This window comes from Podarcis erhardii (assembly GCF_964252035.2).
Source record: "Podarcis erhardii genome assembly, chromosome: 14".
Lineage (NCBI taxonomy): Eukaryota > Metazoa > Chordata > Lepidosauria > Squamata > Lacertidae > Podarcis > Podarcis erhardii.
In genome coordinates this window covers 11,852,772-11,878,419 of record NC_138503.1, presented here as the reverse complement: position 1 = coordinate 11,878,419, position 25,648 = coordinate 11,852,772, and the positions used below count along the sequence as shown (strand labels likewise).

Genomic DNA, 25,648 nt, shown 5'->3' with positions numbered 1-25,648 from the left:
CCCTCAGAGCTGGACCTTAGTGTCTGGGCTGAACGATGGGGGCGGAGACTGGGCTGAGGACATTTAGGGTTTTAACGGTCAGCATCCACACTTTGAATTGTGCTCAGAAACGTACCAGGAACCATCCTATTTGTGGGCAGTGAGATTGGGGGGGGGGAAGCATTCTCCTGAATATTTGGGATGGCAGGATGGTAATTCTGCTGCAATTTGGATGGTGACAAAAAAAGAAAACTCAGAAAACTAATCAGAAAACTCCCTGGGAAAATTGTTGGCTCACATAACACCCAGCATGATACTTGCAATGGTCAAAAACCAAGGTCCTTGGTCCAAGGAGCATCTTTAAAAACTGGGCATATGGTGGGAGCACGAATCTTCAGGATGTCTCCCCTCTTTCCCATGACTTTACCTTCTGCGCAACCAGCGGCACATTGTTCCATGTGGGTAGAAAACTGAGGATCTCCAGAAAGTCAGTCAATCCATCTGAACAGCTTTCAAGACAAGAACAGAAGAAGGGATCTGAATGGCTGCTAACTGCTCCAACTGACTGGGCTTTCAACTGACCCAGGGATCCTTTCAAGCAACTCACCTGGTCTCCTAGGAAACCAAACATTCCCCGGGATTCCACAGCTGGTTGTGAGGTCAGAGCCTGGCCAAGGACTGGAGCCAATGGGCTCTGGGCACCTGGGCAACCTCAGGCAGCTGCCACGCGTCTTACCCACCTTCTTTCCCTCAGAGAATCCCAGGCACTGAAGTTTACCTCTCACAGAGTGACAATTCCCAGCAACTGAACAAGAATAAGAATAAGAATAGTTTATTTATACCCTGCCCATCTGGCTGGGTTTCCTCAGCCTCTCTGGGCAGCTCCCAACAGAATATTAAAACAGAATAAAACATCAAACATCAGAGTCTGGGCTGAAGGATGAGGGTGGAGACGCTCCTTCAGGTATACTGGGCCAAGGCTGTTTAGGGCTTTAAAGGTCAGCACCAACACTTTGAATTGTGCTCAGAAATGTACTGGGAGCCAGTGTAGATCCTTCAAGACCAGTGTTATATGGTCCCTGCAGCCGCTCTCAGTCACCAGTCTTGCAGCCGCGTTCTGGATTAGATGTCAAAGGAATAAACAACTACCTGACATTCAGAAGACATCTGAAGGCAGCCATGTTTAGGGAAGTTTTTAATGTGTGACATTTTAGTGTATTTTTGGTCTTTGTTGGAAGCCGCCCAGAGTGGCTGGGGAAACCCAGCCAGATGGACAGGGTACAAATAAATTATTATTATTATTATTATTATTATTATTATTAAGCTTAAAATCATAATTTGGGGGAGGATAAATTAAATTCTATAATTTACATTCCACTTTGTGTGTGTTTTGACGTTTTCTTAGTCTATATTGTGCAGCAGCTTGTAACATTCTGAATGCTGAAATTGGGGGGGGGGGGGTGCATGCCAAGGATTATGTGAGTAAACTTGAACTGACTGTGAACCAAACTAGTTCTTTTCGTAAAGGAGCAAATATGAACTGGGATGTTTCCTTTTGGAGATGTTGAACTTGAACAAGAGTTAGTTCCTTTTAAAATGTACCTTCCCAAATTCTAATAATAGATTGTGTTTAAGACATGCTGTAATGAATCATTGCCTATAAGAACGGGAAGATCTACTAGTCACAGTTTTCTCAGTTCTGTTTGTTTTCCCAATTGTAAACTCAGTACTCCACATTTCTACAGCAATTTGCTTCTTTTAAAATCCTCGTGAAAATTCTTCAGCATTTTCGTAATGAAACATGTTTTTGTATGCAGTTCTGATTCACGTACAAATTTTGGAAGCAATTTCTCCTAATCGGATGCATTTTTGTATGTTATTTTTCAGGACCCGCCCTTTTTATTTCATTTTATTGTAATAAGTTTTTTAAAGTTATAGTCCTTACAAGTTATTTTTAACATTGTGTTTTGGATTGTAATAACCTTATGTTGAAGGGTGGGTAATAAATGTGTTGTTATTAATATTAGTTCATTTTTATGCATAACTTCCCCCTAAAATAGGCCTTTTTTGTGAACATTTCATTTGGTTGGAGAACTGCATCCTAAAATTCATATAAGTGTGAATTTCAAAGGATAGTTGTGTTTTGGATCTCAGATTGCTTTGGAAAGTGGATTTGGTAGGATGAAGTTAATGGACTATGCAGAATTAGATAAACTAACAGGAAGGATTCGAAATCGGCAAGACCAGAAATTCATGGAAGACTGGAGTAAATTTATGGACTATTTGAAAAGTAGTTGTGAAAAACAGACGACGTTTGTAGGGTTGCAAGAAGTTTTGTGAGGAGTATTATTAGAAGTATTGTAAAAATGGGCAAGGGGGAGGATGATTTGTTAAGAGATGTAAAGGCAATATAAAGTTAAGAAATGCATAAGAAGTGGTTAAAACGGTGGATGATCAGAGGTGCTGACGGAAATCTAAAAAGATTGTATAAGTGATAGGTTTTGTGGTACATTTTATAATTTATATACTAAAATTAATAAAAAATATTATTTAAAAAATGGAAAGTGGATTTGGTAGATTCCGCTTTAAACGAGAACCAAAATGATTCCCACCCCCATCTCTAATTGCCTATAGCTACCCTGAATATTTGGACTTGGTCCTAAATATTTTTATTTCTCTTTTCTCTTGCTCTTGAAGGGAAAGCAGAGGCATATTTGGAAGCCATCAGAAAGAACATAGAATGGCTAAAGAAGCACAACAAGCAAGGAAAGAAAGAAGGTAGGGTGGGAGAAACTCTATTGTGATGGGGAGGAGCTCCTCCCTGAATGATGTTTGTTTGTTCGTTTGTTCGTTGAGCCCTGGGATAATGGACTTTACAGCTCAACAGGGTGCTTTCATTCACTTATAATTTATTTACTTGCTTTACTATGGCTAAATGGGCAAAGTCAATCATAGGATTTCATCACACCATAGGACTTGCATAGCGTGGGTTGCCAGTGCCCAGGGCAACGCAGAGGAGGAGGGGGTGGTAGGGAGGGAAACAGGCAGAGGACACATGCGCATTCAGCTGCCTAATGGCATCCGCGTCACCCAGGAGATTGCAGCTGCAGAAATAAGAAAAGGAGGCTTCCATTGTCTGGAGAGGTCACTTCCTGGTTCACATGGAGACACCATTTGCACCACAGCCCAGTGACGGAAGCGTGCAGCTGTACTGAGGCAGCCCTGGGCGACAAAATTTTGTGCCCCTAGCAATTTTGCGCCCAAGGCAACCACCCCTGTGCACACCTCACACTACGCCACTGACTCTATGGGCTGATTTGCTGGCATAAATAAGAAACATTCATTTCAAGAAATAAAATTAAGGTTGTTCTCTACCTACATTTGTACAACGGAAATTATGTACCATGTTATTTACATATTCCGGTATATATATGTATGTGTGTGTGTGTTTTATGCACACACACACACACACATTGATTTTCAGTTTTATACATTTCAATAATTTTACAATCATTTTAACATTTCAAAACTTGAGTTTCTTCCCCCTCTTTCTCTGGTTCCATAAATTAATTTATTTTAATATTTTCTGCATATCCAAATTAACATAATTTGCTCATTTATTCATCTACTTTAAATATATATTCTTATAAAACTGCAGGTTATTACAATAATCCTGCCAATGTTCTTATCTGTTTAAAGTTTGTTTGGAAATATTTCATAAACCATTTCCATGCTTTTATAAAAAAAGTTCATCTTGATTTCATGTTTTTTTTAAATTATATGTAAGTAGATGGTTTAATTTATATATATATATATATATATATATATATATATATATATATATATCTATCTCATACGTAGATAGTGCAATCCTAGGCATGCCTGCTCTGAGCTAGGCTCCCTTGAGTTCAATAAGGCTTACTCCAGGTGAATATGTATATAAGATTGGACTGGAGGCTTGTTTATCAGGGCAATTGAGGTGTTTTCCCACCAAGCTCAGCAGGTCCCACCTGCCTGAGTTCTGGCTTACAACCAATCAGGGGAGAGGCTCTGCCTGTCATTGACTCCATCTCCACCTACCCTTTGGTCTCCCTCCCTCCTGCCCTACCAGACCCAATAGGAACCAGCCACTGCTGTAACATTGCACCCTAAGTAACTCTCATTTCAAGGTACAGTGGTGCCCCGCAAGACGAATGCCTCGCAAGACGAAAAACTCGCTAGACAAAAAGGTTTTCCGTTTTTCAAGGTGCTTCGCAAGACGAATTTCCCTATGGGCTTGCTTCGCAAGACGAAAACGTCTTGCAAGTTTGCTTCCTTTTTTGTAAAACCGTTAATACCCGGGGAATCCGCGCTCCGCAAGACGAAAAAATCGCAAGACGAAGCAACTCGCGGAACAAATTAATTTCGTCTTGCGAGGTACCACTGTACTGGACTGCCAGCATTTAAATTTGTGCTGTGTTTGCTGTTTTGCGTCTGCCTGCAGCCTTAGGTCTCCCATCCCCGCAAACATTTGACCACAGATCCGGTGCACAAACGTTAATCATTCCATTAAACAAAACCGGAACAAAATGAAATTAAAGACTTGAGCACACAATTCTGAGAATGAGGTGTGTTATATTCGTATGGGATGCTAGTGTAGATTTGTATAGAGTTAACGGAAGAAAATCTGAAAGGAGACTCAATGAAGGGGGAATGGGGAGAGCCGATATGATATGGCACAGCAAGTACAAACTTGGCAATGGTATTTGAATTATTAATCTGAAAAGCTCTGCAATCGCGCCTGGGGAAATGGTACAACAGTGTTCCTTAGGCATCAGTGTTAATTGAGACAGCAGATGGGAAGATATTGCTGGTTTTTTGTTAATGTGCCCATTACGATACTTTCCCACCGAACTTAACAGAGATAAGCGACATGTTTTGTCTGTTAATTATTAGAGTGCCGTGAAACATATTTACCAAATTAGCCGTAATCTGCAAATTTGCAAAGACCTTATTCCACATACATTTGCCCCTGTCATCTGGAATGTTGGGCCGAATGCTGCAATGAATGTGAACTAAGTGACAGAGAGGCCTCTTTGCACATTCAATTCAGACAAATGAACTGAGAAATTATCCGTTTCTCTAAATGGCCCTGGAAAGCGAGTGCTGTGAAATGTGATGGCTTGGTCATTATCTTTTGTGTTTGCAGATATTTTCACAGTACGCTGATCTGAATATACAAATTGAAGGGGAGTCCTGCCAATTTCTAGGCTGGAAATTAATGTAGGGTTACATCCCACATGCTGCATTCACCTGTCATGGTAAGCCAGACTGGCTTACAGAAACTGTGCAGGTGTGCTCTAAAGAGGAGTTTGTAGGGCCAGATTTAGGTTTGATGAGGCCCTCAGCTACTGAAGGTAATGGGGCCCTTTATATGTCCAGCTGTCCTTTGTCAACAACAAATTGTCGCTGTTTTTTGTGTTGAATATATGCTATATATAAACCACAGCGAATAGGGCTTGCCGATCAGAAGGTAGGCAGTTCAAATCCCCACGACAGGGTGAGCTCCTGTTGTTCAGTCCCACTTCCTGCCCACCTAAGCAGTTCGAAAGCACGTCAAAGTGCAAGTAGATAAATAGGTATCGCTCCGGCGGGAAGGTAAACAGTGTTTCCGTGCACAGCTCTGGTTCACCAGAAGCGGCTTAGTTATGCTGGCCACATAACCCGGAAAAACTGTCTGCGGACAAACGCCGGCTCCCTCGGTCTATAGAGCGAGATGAGCGCCGCAACCCCAGAGTCGTCCGCGACTGGACCTAACGGGTCAGGTGTACCTTTACCTATATGCTATATGGTAATTTATGGACCTAATAGGTATCTAAAGCCATTTGCAAATGCAGAATGTAGGCACCCTATATACAGAAATGAGCAAACCAGTGGTATTTTAGGGAGCAGGCTAGCAGGTGGGGCCCATTATTTACATCATAGGAGCCTACAAAACACAAAACACTGTTGCTGTATGTAGGGTTTTTTTTGTTTTTTATCTTATATTTTGGAAATGTACATCCAGCTTTTTTCCCTTTAATTTTTTTTGGGGGGCCCCCAAGAGAGTGGGGCCCTAAACTATAGCTTGTTTAGCTTATACATAAATCTGGCCCTGCCTTTCCTCCTCCCCATGCCTTTCAGCACAACACATCACAACCGCTAAGTCCAGGTTTGACTTAGTGTATCATCTGAACCTGGGGTCCTGAATAAAGTCTCTATCCCTCAACCATCGGGCAAAATTAGGCTACAGGGTGTGGTTAAGGAGGAGAGGCATAACCACCATCTCAAGTTTGGACCACAGTTGACGTTTGGCTTCATTGCCACACTGTGCTGTGCTAAAAGAACTGTGGACTTCCAAAGGCACTAGGAAACCTTCACAAAAACTTTGTTAAACCCTCCCTTGGCAATGAAAACGTTATGTTTACTGGGAGAACCTGACACCGAGGAGGCTTGCTGCATGAATCCTTTCTTGTGTTCCAGATTACGATCTTTCTAAACTGCGGGACTTCATCGACCAGCAAGCCGACGCTTACGTAGACAAGGGCATCCTGGATAAAGAAGAGGCAGACGTGATCAAACGTATCTATGGCAGTCTGTAAAGAGCAGAGAAGGGGACGCCTCTTGAAGCTGTAGGGAATTCTAGTCGAGCTTCACCCACACCTAGTACAACCTCCTTTCTCCCTGCCCTCGCCTCTCACTCCAAGATTATTAGAAAGTATTCTCTCTGCGTTGTACTGAATTTCTTCCAGGTGAAAAGCCTTGGTTCACAACCCACTATGACTGCATCTTCATGTTCCCCTGCGCATCAACCATTCCACTTAAGGCAGGGGTTTTTTGCTGCCCACTTTCTAGTCAACAGGGTAAAATGCTGGCATCATGTTGCCGTTAGCCTAATTTTTGACATCCTCTAGGGAAGGCGGGTGCTTTGGTGAATATCTCTTCCCCCTCACGCCCAGCATCCGCCAACTTGTTCCACCATTCAGTGGCATTGTAGAGATGCCACTCTCTGCATTTGCAAAGGCCATTATTAGGATGAGAACGATGCAACTAAATATTAAGAAATCTCACATTCGGGTCCCCATTTGTCGTTCCTATTATTTGGTGTCAAAGATGGTCCCGTTTGAATTCGTATGTCGCCATTTCCTCGCTGTTTGGTGCATTCTGTATTGTGTCCCTGTCTGTGTGCCACTGAATAGCTGCTACATGTTCGACACACTGCATCAAGCCTTTAAAGTAGATCTTACAGGGAGAAGGAACTGTTTTGTCACGGCATTGCTATGGTCAGGTACACCAGCAATGCTGTCATTAACACACCTTCATAGTTCTTTAATAAGTGTTATTTCTCTGCATGTCTAAAGAATGGAATTCTTGATGTGAGTAGCCTAATGGCACATGTAAATAGCTGTTAATTTATAAGGAGGAGGAGGAGAAATTTAAAGACAAAGCATTTGAGGAGCCTAGAATTAGAAGTGTACTTAGGATGAGAGGTTTCAATATCAATATAGGTTGCTCATCACTTCTGCCAGTCAGACCATGCAAAGTTTTGAACTTTTGGCCTGCATTGAAGGAAATTGCTGTTATACCCTCAAGCTTGTTGGAGATTGAATGGCCATTTAGCGCAATGGACTGTATCCAGTGTTAGTCCTACTCAGAGGAGACCCACTGAAGTTAATAGGCATGGCTAACTTTTATTTGTTAAGTTCTGTGGGTCTACTTCAGGGTTTCCCAAACTTGAGTCTCCAGCTATTTTTGGACTACAATTCCCATCATCCCTGACCACTGGTCCTGCTAGCTTAGAATGATGGGAGTTGTAGTCCAAAAACAGCTAGAGAACCATGTTTGGGAAACCCTGGTCAAGTTGAACGCAACCCAGTGTTTTCCAAATGTCTAAGAGATGATGCATACTTTTATCAGGTCTATATCCCTCTTACTCCTAAGCAGATACAGTTATGCAGTGTGTGGGAAGCATGTCTTTTTTAAAAAATAAAGCTTAAATGAATTTTGAACATGCCTCCAAATTGCCCTAGGCATGCCTGTTTCCAATGGCACATGCAAAGAGACAATGATCAGCTTCATCAGAGGACAGGCTATTCTGCTGCTGCTGCCTCAGGAATCAGCAATATCAAAAGCAACACAATGGCCAGAAACAATTACAATGTGAAAAACCTTATGGAATTATTCAAAACCGGAATAGTGCTCATGTGATTAGGTAGTCACTGATCACATGAGCACTGTTCCAGAGTATTTTTCATTCTCATGTTTATTATATCTATTGGAAAAAAGATTGGTTAATGAAGAAATTACAATTTTTTCTACTTATGAGTGTTGAACTAATTGGCTGATGAAGAATTCAACAAAACAGTAGTTGTTATCCGGAAACACTGTTCAGCAGAGTTCAGAGCTGGACATCAGAATTGGACATTTGCTGATTATACAAAGCTTCACAGCTTGCTCTCCACCAGGTAAAGTCTGGCACCATGATTCATTTAAGGACTTTCAGAGACTTCAGTTTGTTAGTTTTGATGTTTTGAATTATTCCATAAAGTTTTTCAAATTGTAATTGTTTCTGGCCATTGTGTTGCTTTTGATATTGCTGACTCATATTTTGCAACACAGGGGTTTGTTTGTTTACTCATTGCTGCCTCAGGAATAGCTGAATGATCCAATCACATATCCTGAATTGTTGTGACAGAATAATCTGCCCTTTCAGAAGCAGAGATGGGCTGGGGGGGGGGAGCTAAGACTAGAGTTGGATATCATGCAGAGTTGCAGCAGGCAGCCTCTTTTGCAGATGGGAATTTCATGATTTCACTACTTACCAGTAATTTCTTGTCTTGGTTCTACTGTGGTATGTTGTGGGACACAGCTTTGGGGAACAACTGATTTACCAAAATCATGACTGTAAAAAGTTGGAAGGAGAAACAACAATGCAATAAAACAACAACAACAACACATGGGCTTTCCAGTTGCGCAAGAGAAATGGCTTGATGAGTATTAAAAGAGAGAAGAAATAAGTGAGAAAAGAAATAAACATCTGCCCATGAGGAAAGGTTACAATATCTGGGGCTTTGGAGTTCAGAAAAAAATGTGAATAAGGCAGGACGTGATAGAAGTAAATAAGATTCAGGTAGGTAGCTGTGTTGGTTTGATGCAGTTGAAATAAATTTAAAAATTGTCCAGTAGCACCTTAGAGACCAACTAAGTTTGTTCTGGGTATAAGCTTTCGTGTGCATACACATGAAAGCTTATACCTAGAACAAACTTAGAAGTAAATAAGATTAGACATCGTGTGTAGAAAGCAGAATAGATACATTTTCCCTCTCTCCTTTTATAATAATAGAACCTATGGGGCATTGAGTGAAGCTGAATGTTTGAAGAATCGGGGCAGACAAAAGAAAATACTGTATTTTTCGCTCTATAAGATGCACCAGACCACAAGACGCGCCTAGTTATTGGAGGAGGAAAACAAGAAAAAAAAATATTCTGAATCTCAGAAGCCAAAACAGCAAGCGGGATCACTGCGCAGTGAAAGCAGCAATCCCTCGTGCTGTTCTGGCTTCTGTGATAGCTGTGCAGCCTGCATTCGCTCCATAAGATGCACACACATTTCCCCTTACTTTTTAGAAGGGAAAAAGTGAATCTTATAGAGCAAAAAATACGGTACTTATTCACCCAGTCCAGGGTTAGGGTTACCATTCACTTATCTAGGAGTGTCTGAACATTCTTCGGTAGGAAAAATACAGCTTGCATTTCCCCCCACCTCCGCCTCCCTAAATCATACGCAGAACTAGGACCTGCAGAGATTCCCCTGTTGTAGAAGAGAAAGTTGCCACACATTTTAAAGCCTTCCTGGGATTGTTGCAGCTATGAGTAGAATTCTGGCGACTAATTTAGTTGTGTAGTGGTTTCCATGTGCCAGACACTGTGCAGACCACACATGTGGAGCTCCAAAGAGGACTTACTATATCTGGAAAGAAAAAAGGAATGGGGAAAAGTGGGGGGGGGATTAGATCTGTGTGACCCACGTGTGGGTTATTAACAAAAGAACTGGCTGGATGCCTGACTTCAAAACATGGGGCTTAACACACTCCCCAGCGGAGTTTAAAACAGTCAGAGTTAATCAGCAGTATAGCATGGGAATATAGGTTGTTTTCATATCCCATTTCGTCTGCTTGCTGTGCTTGCCCCTCTCTCTATCCCTCTGACAATGAACAGACCACACACTTAAGTAAGGTTAAAATATTTTACTTACAAAATCAAAAGTTCTGATTCATGTGTTGTTCCATGCAACCGCAAGGAGAACACAAGTGGAATACTCCTGGGTACAAAATACAGAAAGGTGGTTTCAAGCAAGCAGTCTGATGTTGGAGCAAGCTCAGGCAAGTCCTTCCTGGTTGATTACATGGTGCAAAGAGAGTGAGAGAAGGAGGAGGTGAGATAGTGTGGTCTGAGTCTAGGAATAGACCTCTCTGATCTTAACCCCTTCATGCATTAACTAGCACTCATTCATTGTTACAGCTGACTGCAATTTCCCACTAAAAGAACAGCTAGGTGGCAATGGTCAGATGAAAGTGTGGCTGGGGTTGCTGAAAAAGTTAATTTTGAGAAGATACATAAAGGGAGTAGGGAGTAGCATGCCAAAGAGGGAGAGGAATGTGGCTCAGATACAGGAGGTGTAAGAGGCTCCCCATTTTAACCAAAGATAGATGTACGTAGGAGCAGGAGTGGTGACAAACAAGCTTTTGCATTATGGGCAGAAAAGAAAGGAGGCTAATTTTGAGTTTAGCGGAGGAAGACGATAGGGCAGAAACAAGAGTGGGTTTTAAAGAGAAGGATGTGGGATGATGAACTCGATTGCAAATAGCTATAGGGCATCACTTGAAAGATTTAAGGAAGTGATAGACAGAGGTGGCATTAACCACAGGATGCTAGATGCAGGTAATAATTTCACTAGTCGTATAGAAAGAAACCGATCTAGCCTGGAGGTGCTGGAAGCAAAAAGCAGAATTTGCTTGCATTTTAGGTGATGAAGGAAGGAGGTAAAGATGACCCCAGGCTTTCTTTCCAACAAGAGAATTAGAGATGTGTTGGAGAATTAGTAAGACTTGTGCTAGAGAAGCAGATTTGCAAGTCCTTAGCATGAAGGTTGTAGCAGAAGCTGTCAAGATGCAGAGAAGTTGTGTGCAGAGGAGGGGGAACAGAGGGATAAAAGGGCAAAGTTTTGTGGTTCCTATTAAGGAATAGAGAAAGAGGAGAAAGTAGAATAAAGACTGGTGGAAAACACAAAAGGGGCTCCATGTATGGCGTTTCCTAGATTTGTCAGCCCAGTTGTGTGGAATGGATCCATCCCTGACCTAGCAACTTGCAAGAGCTGGCAGGAAATGGTCCATGCCATTGTTCTGACACACACTGGAGCACAGGATGCTGCCTTGTACTGAGTCAGACCATCCAGTTCAGTGTTGTCTACTCTGACTGGCAGCAGCTCCCCCTGGAGATACCTGAGGATGAACCTGGGACCTTCTCCATGCAAGGCAAATACTCTACCACTGAGCGTAGTTAACAAGGAGACCACTAAGTGACTTACATTTAGCACTGCATTGGATACAACCCAGTGTCTTTTTAACGGCGAGGGAACGTTGCAAGTTCATTTCCCTCTGCTTCTGCAGGTTCAATGGTTTAATGGCGAGGGAACGTTGCAGGCTCATTTCCCTCTGCTTTTGTTTGGTGCACGGGCTCAGTCAGGCTGCATCAAACACAACGGCTTTTCATGGCGTGAGATGACAATGCAAAGAGGAGGCAGCCTCATCCATCACCCTGCACTGCAGAAGGGCTGTGGCTTGCTTTAAAAGGCCAAAGTGAGCAATTTCGGTCATCACAATTAGCACTGCAGATGCCCCATATGGTACCCTGACAATTGGAGGCTTTTGCTATCACAGCATTTTAGTAGCAATTTTCAGACCACAGCTTGCAAGCATTTTCTCTTATCACCTCCATGGAATGAAGTAGTTATCCTGTACATCTCCAGTTGTAATCACACACAGCACCATTAATATTTTTTTTTAACATTCAAAGTCTCTTTTAGAATTTAGGTATTTTGAGGTGTCTTCACTATTTAAGACTATTGCTGACGGGCAAATGTAACAGAAGTATACTACATTCACAATACACTTTTCTAATACAATCCTGTTTCTGATACTGTACTTTATTAAATGCTTTACTACAAGATACATTGGCGCAGGTTTTCTTTTTTTTTCGTGCATTGCCTCTCTGAAGGCTATGATCCTGTACTGTGGAAATTATTATAGAAGTCTATGAACATGCATTGGGGGTGGAGAGAAATCTCTGCCATTTGAGACACATTTTTTGTGAGACACATGTTTTGTGACGCAAAACCTATTTGAAACCTATTCCGACTGATTTCAGAAAGGTGCCAGTAAGAACAGAAAGGCTATATCCAAGGATCTGTACAAAATGTGGAAACTGTGACTTCTAGCCAATGCTACTCCTGCTTAGAATAGATCCATTTAAAGTGATGGACATAACTAACTTGAGTCCCTTAATTTAAATGGGCCTGCTATGAGCTGAATGCAATTGTCTACAATAGTATGTCTGTCTCCCAGAAATCATTCTGACAAGGAAGAGTTCAGAATCTTTTATTTCAGAAGTCTGCCCAAACCCACACCTGCCACTTAAAAAACGCGGGTGGCACTGTGGTCTAAACCACTTAGCCTCTTGGGCTTGCTGATCAGAAGATCAGAGGTTCAAATCCCCGCTAACGGGTGAGCTCCCATTGCTTTGTCCCAGCTCCTGCCAACCTAGTAATTCAAAAGCATGCCAGTGCAAGTAGATAAATAGGTACCACTGTGGCGGGAAGGTAAATGGCATTTCCGTGTGCTCTGGTTTCCGTCACTGTGTTCCGTTGCACCAGAAGTAGTTTAGTCCTGCTGGCCACATGACCCGGAAAGCTGTCTGTGGACAAACGCCGGCTCCCTCGGCCTGAAAGCGAGTTGAGCACTGCAACACCATAATTGCCTTTGACTGGACTTACCCATCCAGGGGTCCTTTACCTTTTTTTTTTTTTTAACTTACAAAACCTGCAGAAAAGACATACTCTTTCAGAACATAGACTGCTGGATGAGGCCAGTGGCTAATCTAGTTTAGCATCTCAGTGGCCAACCAAATGCCTCTGGAAAACCTGCAAGCTCCCCTTCCAACAACTGGTGTTCAGCTACATTACTGTCTCTGCCCACGAGTGCCATCGATGGCACTCTGCTTCATGCATTTCTCTAGATATGCATGTGAAGGTATTTTAAACATGTTTCCAGAGGTTGAAACAAATATTAAAGATGTCGTTCACCCATTACTTTGGGCACTAGGATAATTGTCCTCTTCAAGCTGCATGGTGTTATGAGATACAGCCCCCTGGTAAGTGCAAAACAATTCCACTGGAAGCTTCTCTTTCAAAGAAAGTGAAGAAGAGTTGACAGGAAATCTATAGGGAGAAGTTAAAGCGGATTCATTTCACCCCAACGTCAATTCTTAAGGCAACAGCTTTCATTGGGCTTGAATAAAAAGGAGCGGAGGGGGGGGGGAGGCAGAGATCTCTGAAATGAAAACCTTAGAACTTTGCAGTTGCTTTTCAAAACAGAACTCAGGGCTGCTGTGAGACACTGAATGGCTGTGTTCCATCGAAGAATAGAAGTACTGCACTTGATTTTATTTTATTTATATATATATATATATAAATATTTATTAAGGTTTTTAAATATAAATGCACACACTTGATTTTAAATAGGGACATATATTAAATCAATTAATTGCATTTATATCCCACTCTTCTTCCCAGGGCAGCAAACACTAACTGGTAAAACAATTAAAATACCGAAAAACAATTCCAATACAGATGCAGACTGGGAAAGCTCTCTCCTTAAAAGGCGTGTTGAAAGAGGGTATGTTTGCTGACATCCATCTGTCTCAGGAGACAATGGAGAATTGCGCCTTTGAGGGTGAAGTCAAGGTTGTAGCAAGCACCTGCTGTGGCTGTAGACACCGATACAGGAGAGACATGCTTTGTTGCAGCTGGGGCAGATGCACCATGGTGTTTATTCTCTCTGTGACTGTCTGATATTTGACAGGAGGCAATTCCAAAGGGTAGGTGCCACAACACTAAGGCCAGATTCCTAAATTGTGCAGAACAGACCAGATAAGACAGTGTCTGTAGGAGGCCCTTGACTGCAGAGCACTGTGATGAAATTTATATGTAAGGGGTGAGATGATCTTTATATGTAAGGGGTGAGATGATCTTTCAGAATCCTGATCACAAGTCACATGGATGTCTTGTAAAGGGATGAGACAAGCCTTGAATTACGTGCCCACCAAGGTCCTTATAATTTGTATGCATAGTAGTTCCAGACACAAGCAAATACATTTCCTTTGAAATGTATTTGCAAAGCACCAGACATTCTGTATTTTCTATACAGATAGGCTGAAAAACAAAGACAGTTCACTTTCTTAAAGTGCATTTTGCATTTATTACATGAAAACTACATATATTTGCACACAAGTATCTATGTTTCGAACATTACCCTGACACAAAGAAAAATACATTTTTACCAAGGTTCTTCCCTTTGTTTAAAAAAGTCTCCGAGCAAGGTATTGTGCCATACATACTTTAAAATCTCAACTGATTTCCAAAACAGTTAAAACTGGTTCATTTTAAGAACAAATATCTTTCTATACATATTTTTATATCTGTATAAAGACACATGTACACACACATGGAGAAAAAAATATTCAGAGCTGTATCCATCACACAGCGCTGTATCATATGCACAAAATCTGCATGACAGGCTTATCTATCTCAAGGCTCCATAATAATGACTTTCATCATAAATACTTAATCTTCCTTACACTTTATCTTATAAGTATATACAGCTGTTTCCTAACGATCCTGATTCAGAGTTGTCTCAGGGATATATTTTCATAGCAGAAATACGAAGGCAATTACTAGTTTTGGAAGGATCACTTCCTTTATTAATGTATAGTAAAAGGACATTGGCCTGCAGAAGGCAAAGGTCAAATAATTTTAGTGCAAGTATAATTAGTGGAATTACCTATATACGACTTGTAACAAGTACACAATAATAAATCAATCCAAAAGGTTTGCTTTTGAATCCTCAGATATTTAGTTCTTTAAGAACAGTTTTGATTCCAGCTCTTCAGTCATCTTCTACTGCTGCTGATAAGAAGAAGTTGCATAGGAGTTTTCCTCATCGTCCTCCCTGTTGAGAAAAAAGGAAGCTTGTGAAAATGTTTCCATGTGCTTATAAAATTTACTCCACAAAGTAAAGCCTTCAAGGAATGTAGCAGAATGGTCATTCCTTGTAGGAAACCTTCACAATTTTCAAGCAGCAATGTATCAAGCGAGCCCACAAGCATTTTGTATACAGTGAGAAGTCTACAGTCGTACCTTGGTTCTCGAATGCCATCCATTCTGGAAGTCCGTTTGACTTCCGAAAACCAAGGTGCGGCTTCCGATTGGCTGCAGGAGCTTTCTGCACTCAATCGGAAGTCACGTCAGACGTTCAGCTTCCAAAAAAAGTTCACAAACCACTACACTTACTTCCGGGTTTGCGGTGTTCAGGAGCCAAAACGTTCGAGTCACAAGGCATTCGAGAACAAAGGTACGACTTTATATGTTGTCTACATAAAATGAAATTAAATATAATCCCTGCCCTCAGGCTTACAATCTACAAAAACATACCACAAAAGGAAAAAAAATAGATCAGTAACAAATAAGAAATATGCAGATGCAAGTACAACTTCTTAGCTACAAGTTTTTCTAATGACAAGTTGGGGTGAAAAAGTTCCAGGACAGATAGCAAAAGTTGCTAGTCTCTCAGCTGCACTTATGGCATGGGCTTGCAACCTTTTGTTGCAGCCTTAAGCAGTAACTGCTTCTGGGCAGCAGTTCTTGCTACTTTGCACAATTTATTATGACTTTGCTAATCATGGCAGGGGCAAAGACAATTAAATCATTCAACAATATTTGAAATCACATTCAGCTGCATCAGGAAACTGAATTCTGCTCCCACCTCTACATTCTGGGCTATTTCTATGCTCCCAATGGTTCCATGGAATTATGGCATACATACACCCTGCGTACATTAAGAAAACAGCAAAACATATCACAAAAGGAAGATGGTTTGGGCCAACAAATAAAATTAAAAGAATAATATTAAAGAATAAAATTAAATATCTTTCAGTGCCCCTATCGAGCAGAACAAATGCCATTTTTAGAACTATAATTCAAACTTAGTCACCTGCCAAATGGACTGTATCATAGAAAGATGGGGGGGACTGCATTTATCAAAGGAATTGAACTAAATTATTGCAACCTTTCCGCAAAGAGTGTTTTGTTTTACTAAAAGAATTTCTAAAAATAAGCTAAATGCACTCCTTTAATTTTTATCAAAATAAAAAAGGAAAGAGTAAAATACAAAGGCACAGAAGAAATAGAAGAACTGCTGCCCTGAGCAAGGAAATAATTACTGTGCATTAACAAAAGGTCAAGAATGAATGAGGCCATAGAGATGCTTGCAAAAATCTGCACTGCTACACTCTGGAGTGGGAGGGAAAGGAAGAGGGAGGGAGAGCCCTGTCATCCCCCTGAGAAGGGAAGAAAAGGGTGAAAAGGTTTGCTCCTGGCCTTGTTGGAATGCAAGTTGTATTGGTGCAACTGGCAGCTTCTCAGTAGTGGCACCCACCCTGTGGAATGTTCTCCCATCAGACGTCAAACAGATAGTCAACTATACAACTTTCCAAAGACATCTGAAGGTAGCACTGTACAGTGGTGCCCCGCAAGACGAATGCCTCGCAAGACGAAAAACTCGCTAGACCAAAGAGTTTTCCGTCTTTTGAGGTGCTTCGCAAGACGAATTTCCCTATGGGCTTGCTTCGCAAGACGAAACGTCTTGCGAGTTCTTTCCCTTTTCCCCCCTTTTTCTAAGCCGCGAAGCCGCTAATAGCTGCTAAACCGCTAATAGCGCTAATCCGCTAATAGCCGTGCTTCGCAAGACGAAAAAACCGCAAGACGAAGAGACTCGCGGAACGGATTAATTTCGTCTTGCGAGGCACCACTGTATATGGATTTTTTAAATGTTTGTTGTTTTTATTATGTTGGAAGCCACCCAGAGTGGCTGGGGCAACCCAGTCAAATAAATTATGATGGTGATGATGGCTGCTACAATTATCTTAACTGTTTTTACTTTGTGTGGGTTTCTTTTTGTCTTTTTTACTGAAGGAGGTGAAATGTGCCTGGAAGGAGAGGAGCTGGGAGAGCGGAGGGGCAATCACAGTAGTTCAGGGTAGGGGGAGGTTTGGTGTAGGAAGGGACACATAGCACAGGCAATTAGTGACTGTGCTGTGTGCCAGCCCTCAGGTCTGCTGTGGCTGCTGTTGAATGGTGGGTTGATTCTGAACAAGTTCTCCCTCATCCATGATCTGATTGTGGATGAGGAGGCCAATCTCATTAGCATCGCTGAGACCAGGGCAGGGCAGGAAGATTAAACTCTGGAAAGGTCTTTGGTCTTTTTGCTTTTCTCTTTCTTTTAAAAACGGAATTACTTCAGTTCTCTAGGGGTGTGGGTGTGGGTGTAAAATTTTAGCCACTGAGCTGATCAAAGTATCTGGAATTTGCCTAACCAAATCTGTAACATGGAAGCTCAAATACTAGAATTTAAAGAAAATTCTCAAAATTTTCAGGAAAAATTGTAAACCCTTTCCAACGGTACTGTGCTTTAGTGGGTAACTCTCTGTTTTGTATGCTACTGTTCTAAGTATTATCCACATCAAGCCCTCAAATTGTGTTTAAATAAGCAGGCAGTTTTCTTTTTTCTTTACCTGTTATCTTCAGGTTTTAGTTTCCGAGCTGCCTGCTTGGACATCTTAATCTGCAAGTCCAGTCTATGTAGAAAATCTTTGGCAGATAATTCTTCAGGTGGAGGGAGCTGATTGTCAGGCTCTTGAGGACTGGGTGAAGAGTTGTCTTCCTGAACTGTCACTGGTCCATCTTCACAAGAAGAGGGGGTGTCAGCTTCATTCTCTGGAGACTCCAACGAGTTAAGTCCATTAAACAGCAAAGGCTTCTCAGATATAACAGGGATATTCAATGTTTTTCTCAGAAATATACAGTCATTGGTGAACAGTTTATTTGCCCTTTTTATCTGCTCCATCTGAAACAGACACACAACTATGTTTACTGATTCAGGTAAAGATTATTTATCCGTTTTCTACAAACAGCTTCATGACATACATTTCCTTCTTAAATGCAATGTCTCAGCAACTGTACCATCTCTTCTTTCAAATATACACTATAAAATGTATCTTTCAACAATGAAATTAAATAATAAAATATGATCTCTTTGGGCATATTCTCTTATTGATGCCCCATAATAATGTTTCTTGCAAAAAGGTAGAAAATAATGCTTCAAAACACAAATTGAATTTAATTACCAGGCAACCAGGCAAGTTATCTCTCACTCATTCAGCAGATTAATGGAACTGGAAGTCATGAACCAGGGCACCTAATGCAAAATATTCCATGGAACTTGAAAATTAGGGGGTCCCAAGAGCTTATCTGGGTTTCTAGTTGCCAGCCTTGGTGCCCCTTCCAGCACTTGCTAGAAACAAGTGTGAAAGAGGGCCTAGTCATCTTATTTACATCCCTTCCACTCTCCTTCATTTGCCAGTTAACTCGTCAAGTAATAAACATAAAATATCATGTAACTACAGTGACATTAAAGATGGCATAACTGAAGAGCTGTGGCTCTAACTGCACCACACCATCAGCCATCCAAAAATCCCACGATGGTGTTAGGAAAAGCTTGTAATTAACAGTCATGGAACTAGACTAACCGTCAACATGAAGCCCTATGTCCTATTACAGCTGAAATAACAGGTGCCTACCATAGACATGTGAATATTTAAGTTACAGTAAAGGTTTTGGAGACAAACTGTATTTCCAGCTCTAACTAGACAAATAAAAAACCCTGAAATTAAATTGCATTTTCTTTTTTATTTCCATAACTTTATGAAACAGTTTTGTGTTTTTGTTTATTGAAACTGGTTTTTATATATTTTTCACTAACAGGCAACAGTTTCTCCATATATGTGAATCATCTCAAGTAGGGTAGTATCAACCAAAAAACACAATATTTTCTCTGAGGCGTTGTCTTCACTATGGGCTAGCAAGAAAATGTAGCAGCCACAGCGCAGCTTAATAAATAATGCACATAAAGCTATTACGTAACTCAAGATTTTGTTTCCCTCCTGCTTCTCTAGCACATGGCTCAAGAAATGTAAAACTTCAAAGGAATTTTTAACATCCTGGTTAAAATTATATCTAAATACAAACATGTTAATTTACACCTATCCCTTAAATCTAAATCAGTAGCTTTCTATTAATCATGCTTGTTAATTTCTGCTTTTCTATATAAATATTGAACCATAGGAATGAGATGAAGCACTACAAATACAGCACTTTAGGTCATATTGTTATTATGAGTCAATAATGGGGACCAGGGACTGAGAAATCATCATAGGTACTAGAATCCAGCACCTGGCTCCATGAGATGCTATCCTGTCATGAGAAAGTTCATCCCACTGTACCAACATGAGCTATCCTCCTGTTTTTATAATCTTCCAATACCTGAGCTCTGCAATCTTCTATATAATTGCTATATAAATCTGTTATAAAATTGCAAACTGTTATTAACTATAAACAAAGCACACCTTCTTCTTATCTTATTAAGACAGAAGATCCAAAACTAGAAGCCTTTGCTTTCGAAAAGTTCTAGGCCCATAGTTATCTCTAAACAAAGTCCCTTGCGGAATGAGTTTTAATGAAACAACATTTTACATCAGAGATGGGAACTTTTCTTTCTTCAAGGGTCACATTGCCTCATACCAAATGTTTAGAAGCTGCATGCCAAAAGTGGGTGGGATCTGAGGCAGAAGTGGACAGGGTTATTGCTGTAACATCCATCTCCCACTATGTAAAAAACACGGTTTGCTTCCCAGGATAGCATTTTTGGCAGCAGGCTGGTGAGCTAGTTCCTAGCTCTTTCATTAGATGGTTCATTGTCCTGCTGTATGCCATGTAACAGGTAAATTAGTGCACTTATGTGTGTAACTTGACTTTATAATTATATATAAAACCCCTTACTAGCACGAACGCTTATTTCATAAATATGCTTTAGTAATTAGCTTAGCATATGCAATACTATTAGTAACCCATTCCATTACATGTTTCCAAGTTTTTCTACCTTCTTCAAGGACAAGCCCAGTGTGAATGTTAGTCCAAGAGTTTGCTGTCTCTAGCAACCCATGAGACTAGCTCAGGATCTCCTTAGAAAGGTTGATACAACTCCTGGACTCCTGGTAGCAGCACATATTCCAGGAGTTACACCTAAATCTCCCCAACCACTCTGCAAGGGATTGTTGGAATGCACCTTAAACCAGTGTTTTCCAACTGCAGGGGCCCAGGATATTCCAAAGGGGACACAGGTGAAAATCGCATAAATGGGGGGCGGGGGGCTTGGCATGAGGCTAGGGGGCCACAGAGGGAAGTGAGAAGGGAAATCATTTTTTTTTAAAGAAAAAATCCTGATTGGCTGGCTATCCGCAAAAAGTAGCGCTATGTTTTGCCGTGTGCTTTTTCTTGGAGCAGTCCTGGTTTGTTTCCTCTCAGAACCCCCAGGTCAGGTAAGTGCAGGGGTGGAGTGGCAATGGGTAGGGCTGGGAGAGCAGGAGCTGCTTGTTGCTGCCACCAGTGCTGGGCCCAGTGGCAGCCTGGGCCTGACTCAGCAAGGCGCAGGGTGCAATCCACCCCAGCGCCAAATGGATCAGGGCCTTTGGATGTTGCCAAGGGGCACAGGGCCTGTTGACAGCGTTGGCCTGGCTCTGCAAGGCACAGAGTGAAATCCACCCCAGCGCCCAGCCAAGCAGAGTTGTCTGGTGCTGCTGACTTGCCTGACTCAGCAAGGCGCAGGGTGCAATCCACCCCAGCGCCAAATGGATCAGGGCCTTTGGATGTTGCCAAGGGGCACAGGGCCTGTTGACAGCGTCGGCCTGGCTCTGCAAGGCACAGAGTGAAATCCACCCCAGCGCCCAGCCAAGCAGAGTTGTCTGGTGCTGCTGACTTGCCTCTAGTAAATAACTGTCTACTCAGAAGAAAGCCACACTGAGTTCAGTGGGCCTTACTACCAGGTAATGGTTTGTGGGGCTATAGTGCTTTGTGTAGGTAGCCAGGGCTCCTCTGGAAGACAAAATCTTTCTGCACCAGGTCAGTGAGGACCACTTGCTTTTTAAAATTATCCCTTATATACAGAACTCCCTGTGCACCTTTTGGACTGTATTTGTAGGTTTCCCTCTCTATGTTGAATAACTGGGGTCAAATAAGTGTTGCTTACTTTTTATAATACATGGAAGATGGATCTCCCTCAGGAGGTTCTGGACTCTCCTTCCTTGGAGGTTTCTAAGCAGATGTTGGATGGCCATCTGCCATGGATGCTATAGCCGAGTTTCCTACATTGCAGGGAGTTAGAGTAGATAACCACTGGGGTCCCTTCCAGCTCCATGATTCTATGTTTTTCTGCTTCAACAATATTTCATTATGTTCCTATCATTTAATGTAATTGTATTTTGTATAAATTATAAAAAGTATAAATAAAACATGTTCTATTTACAAACAAAACATTTAAATAGCTACCTTTCTACCAGTTGGGGGGGGGATGAGCATAGCCAGGATTTTTGTTAGGGGGGCAGGCTTTTGTTAGGGGGAACAGAACCTCAGATTTGTACTGATTTGTATTGATTTTTACTTTTGGGGGGAAGCTGCCCCCCTGCCCATGCCCGGGGGGGGGGGGGACAGGAAGGAAACAAGGTCGGAAGGGGGGCGAAGGTTGGGAAATACTTGTTTGTTGCTTCTCTGAGATATTGCTTCTAAAATGTATTGTCACCCAAAACAACCACTTCACCTTCTTTTGTATCTGGGTGAATCTTTGAATAATTCATACTAAAGGGGAGACATGGAGCCAAGGCAACAAACTGAATCACAGTTCAGTAAGGTTGGGGAAGTGCAACAGTTGTGTAACAAACATCACCTCTCCTGCTACGCAGAGAATCCTCCAAGAAAACTTTCTTTACACAGGGCAACATACCTGACCATGCCTTTGTTCTTAAAGCTAGAGGTGCTGGAGCTCAGGTATCTCTGAAAGTCCCTAACCAGTTCCTAATGTGCTGGCTTTAGTACCTCTTATGATGGTGAATATACTCTCTTCATGCTGAAAGGTGACCACAGCAGGGCAGCTACACATGAAACATTGACATTTTGTCTGCTGCCCAATTATGTCTTTGGGGGAGGACAGTAGAACAATGTAGAGAATCTGCATTGCGTTCAGAAGGTCCCAGGTTCAATCCCTGGCATCTTTAGGTAGAGCTGGAAAAAGCTCCTACCTGAAATCCTGGAGAACAGCTGCCTCTCACAGTAGAGATTACTGAGCCTAGATGGACCAATGCAGTGAATCAGCATAAGGCACTTCCCTGTGTCCTTACAACTTTAGTGCTAAAGACAGATGTGCTGGAGTTCCAAGCACATCTGTCTAGATTCTAGCAGCTCTTCCAGCTCAACATCTGAGGTGCCATCTACAGATATCCATGTTTGGGGGGGGGGGACATGAGGACACTGCACAGATTCAGAGGAAAGCATTTTTGTCACATCAATCACAGATGCCTAAGGGGCAATTTGTAGTGGGAGCCCCTCTACACATATTCAGAGTGAATTGTTCTCCTTTTATCTGTCACAGGTGCCTCAGGAGCTATCTGTAATTATTGCAGGGAAGAAGAGAAGGCAGGCCCTCTGTACATACTTCTTATCACTCACAGAGGCCCCAAAAGCTGACTTGGGTTACTGGGCTGCATACCTATTGCACAAGTATTGTCCACATATCAATCTCAAATGCCTAAGGGGCTGAGAGTTATTGGGAGGAGAGACGAAAGGCCCTCTGTACATGCTCAGACAAACATTCTTCTGTTAGTCACAGATGCTTGGGGCTCAGCACACCCGCAAAGAGAAGCACTCTCTTCCTATCAAGCACAGATGCCACCGCGCCGCTGGAGCACGATTTCTGTTCTGATCCTGAAGCAAAGTTCTTAACCCAGGGTAATATTTCTGGGTTAGCAGAGTCTGTAACCTGAAGCGTATGTAACCTGAAGCGTACGTAACCTGAGGTACCACTGTAATTAGTTTCAGGAGAAGGAGGAAGGCCCTCTCTGCACAAATATAAAATGGGGGGGGGGGGCAATCTGGCTTACTAGCAGTACATGTGAAAAGGATCTAGGGACCAAGACTCGAACCAATGGCTTCAAGTTACAAGAAACTCTAAACACCACGAAGAACTTTCTAACAATAAGAGTGGTTCAACCGTGGAATGGTCTCCCTCGGGAGGTTGTGAACTCTGCTTCATTGGAGGTTTTGAAGCAGAGGTTAGAATCATAGAATCATAGAGTTGGAAGAGACCACAAGGGCCATCGAGTCCAACCTCCTGCCAAGCAGGAAACACCATCAGAGCACTTCTGACATATGGCTGTCAAGCCTCTGCTTAAAGACCTCCAAAGAAGGAGACTGCACCACACTCCTTGGCAGCAAATACCACTGTCGAACAGCTCTTGCTGTCAGGAAGCTCTTCCTAATGTTTAGGTGGAATCTTTTTTCTTGTAGTTTGGAACCATTGCTCCGTGTCCGCTTCTCTGGAGCAGCAGAAAACAACCTTTCTCCCTCCTCTATGTGACCTCCTTTTATATATTTGAACATGGCTATCATATCACCCCTTAACCTCCTCTTCTCCAGGCTAAACATGCCCAGCTCCCTTAGCCGTTCCTCATAAGGCATCGTTTCCAGGCCTTTGACCATTTTGGTTGCCCTCGTCTGGACCCGTTCCAGTTTGTCAGTGTCCTTCTTGAACTGTGGTGCCCAGACCTGGACACAGTACTCCAGGTGAGCAGAATACAGTGGCACTGTATTAACCCAGGTCATGGATGCTTTAGATTCCTGCATTGCAGGGGGCTGGACTAGATGACCCTGGGGGTTCCTTCCGACTATGCTTCTAAGTGTACTCTTCCTAACAGCCACATATGTCTGAGAATCCAGCTGGAGTCACTGGGAACGTGGCGGGGGGGGGGGAGCACTCTGCACATGCTCAGATAAAGGGGGGCCGCTCTCTTTCGCTTTTCAATCCCGCAATTATTCCACTCTGGTGGTGGGAGCCCCCAGGAGAAGACGGCACTCTGCACATGTTCAGACGCTTCCCCTCCCCCCCCGCCAACCCGCGTCCTCTTGGCCTCCAGCTGTTTTTGAACTACAATTCCCATCATCCCTGACCACTGGTCTTGCTAGCTAGGGATGATGGGAGTTGTAGTCCAAAAACAGCTGGAGGCCCAAGGTTGGGAAACACTACCCATACCTATAGCAAGGACGCCAGCGACCCTGCCGGCCCAGCCATCACCTACCGTCACGCCGTACTTGAGCGCGATGCCTTGCAGGGTGTCGCAGGCGCTGATGCGGTGCTCCACGTAGCGCTCGGCCAGCGGCGCCGCCACGGTGGCCGTGCTCCCGTACGAGCGGGTCTTGGTGCGCGCCAGGCTGAGGGACAGCTCGGCCTCCGTCTCGGACGCATCCGGCCCGGGAAGCGGCTCCTCCCGAAGGAACAGCCCGGGCACCGGCAGGAACTCCGCCATGGGCCTTTTTTTCCCTCACGCGCTCTCTCCCTCTCAGCGCCTGGCGGGCGACGCCGGGATTCGCCGCCGCCACATCCTCCCTCTCTCCCCTCAGCTTTTCCTGAGGAGAAGGCCGGCCGCCAGGTCGCCCGGGGCAACGGCCTCCTCCTACGCGCCTGCGCACCAGGGAAACTGAAGTGTGTGCGCGCACGCGCGTGTGGAAAAAGTTCCCCCTCTCAGCGAAGGTCTCCGCTCCGCAACTGACCTCCCACCCGCGGTCTGCGCGTGCGGGCAACCGCCGGCGCATGCGCCGATCACGCTAGCGCGCCAAGTCGAGGCGAAGGCGGTTTGTCCCTCGGGCCAACCGCCGCCACTGGCGCGCGCCAAGTTATGGTCGTTGCTCTAACCGCCTCGCTCTTATTCAATGGGGGCTATGAACTCTTGATTACAATACACGGGTGTGAGGGGAAGGGGCGTTTTTCTGATCAATTCCTCCAATTATTAATTCCTCCAAACATTATTATCAATGCTATTAATAATTATTCACGTTAATCATCATGATTAATTCCTCCAAAGAATCCATATTGCGTTTTTTGACAGCTCTTCTGACTCTGACCGTTGCTTTAGGGAAGCTTTTAATGTTTAATAGGCTATTGTATTTTAGTGCTTTGTTGTTTTTTTAAAAAAATAATTTTTATTAATTTTACAACACAAACAAAAAACAAACATAACACGACTTCCCCATACCTCCCCTTCACTGCATCCTTGTTTTAAATTTTTTTAGCAATCCTTCATCCATTTTTATATTTAATTCTCTTTAAAAATTTTCTTAATCTTAAATTTTTACAGCTGTAATTCTTTATATCAAATCCCT

At 42.8% G+C, this 25,648-nt stretch overlaps 2 protein-coding genes across 2 annotated transcripts in view; one reads left to right on the top strand and one right to left on the bottom strand.

Moving 5' to 3' along the window:
- Positions 1–9,174, top strand: part of SCG3 (secretogranin III) — a 48,357-nt gene extending 39,183 nt beyond the window's left edge. Inside the window, exons 11-12 of the mRNA XM_081839105.1 lie at positions 2,677–2,757; positions 6,481–9,174. Coding sequence (XP_081695231.1) covers positions 2,677–2,757; positions 6,481–6,599 — 200 coding nt within the window. The 3' untranslated portion in view covers positions 6,600–9,174. The remainder of the gene's footprint in view (positions 1–2,676; positions 2,758–6,480) is intronic.
- A 5,333-nt stretch (positions 9,175–14,507) lies between these two features.
- LYSMD2 (LysM domain containing 2) lies at positions 14,508–25,082 on the bottom strand. The gene is made up of 3 exons (XM_081839352.1): positions 24,568–25,082; positions 17,902–18,233; positions 14,508–15,281 (listed from the first exon to the last, which is right to left on the bottom strand). Exons 1-3 carry the CDS (start codon positions 24,793–24,795, stop codon positions 15,230–15,232), a joined length of 612 nt encoding a protein of 203 aa, XP_081695478.1. The 5' UTR covers positions 24,796–25,082; the 3' UTR covers positions 14,508–15,229.
- Between the last annotated feature and the right edge of the window lie 566 nt (positions 25,083–25,648).

What these genes read in the sequence shown, in the direction of transcription:
- LYSMD2 (XM_081839352.1), bottom strand. Translation starts at nt 24,795, where the DNA reads ATGGCGGAGTTCCTGCCGGTGCCCGGGCTGTTCCTTCGGGAGGAGCCG. An exon ending in CGCTCAAGTACGGCGTGACG is followed by an intron (nt 18,234 to 24,567) that starts GTAGGTGATGGC and finishes TGTCTGTTTCAG; the next exon opens with ATGGAGCAGATAAAAAGGGC. An exon ending in CTAAAACCTGAAGATAACAG is followed by an intron (nt 15,282 to 17,901) that starts GTAAAGAAAAAA and finishes TTTTCTCAACAG; the next exon opens with GGAGGACGATGAGGAAAACT.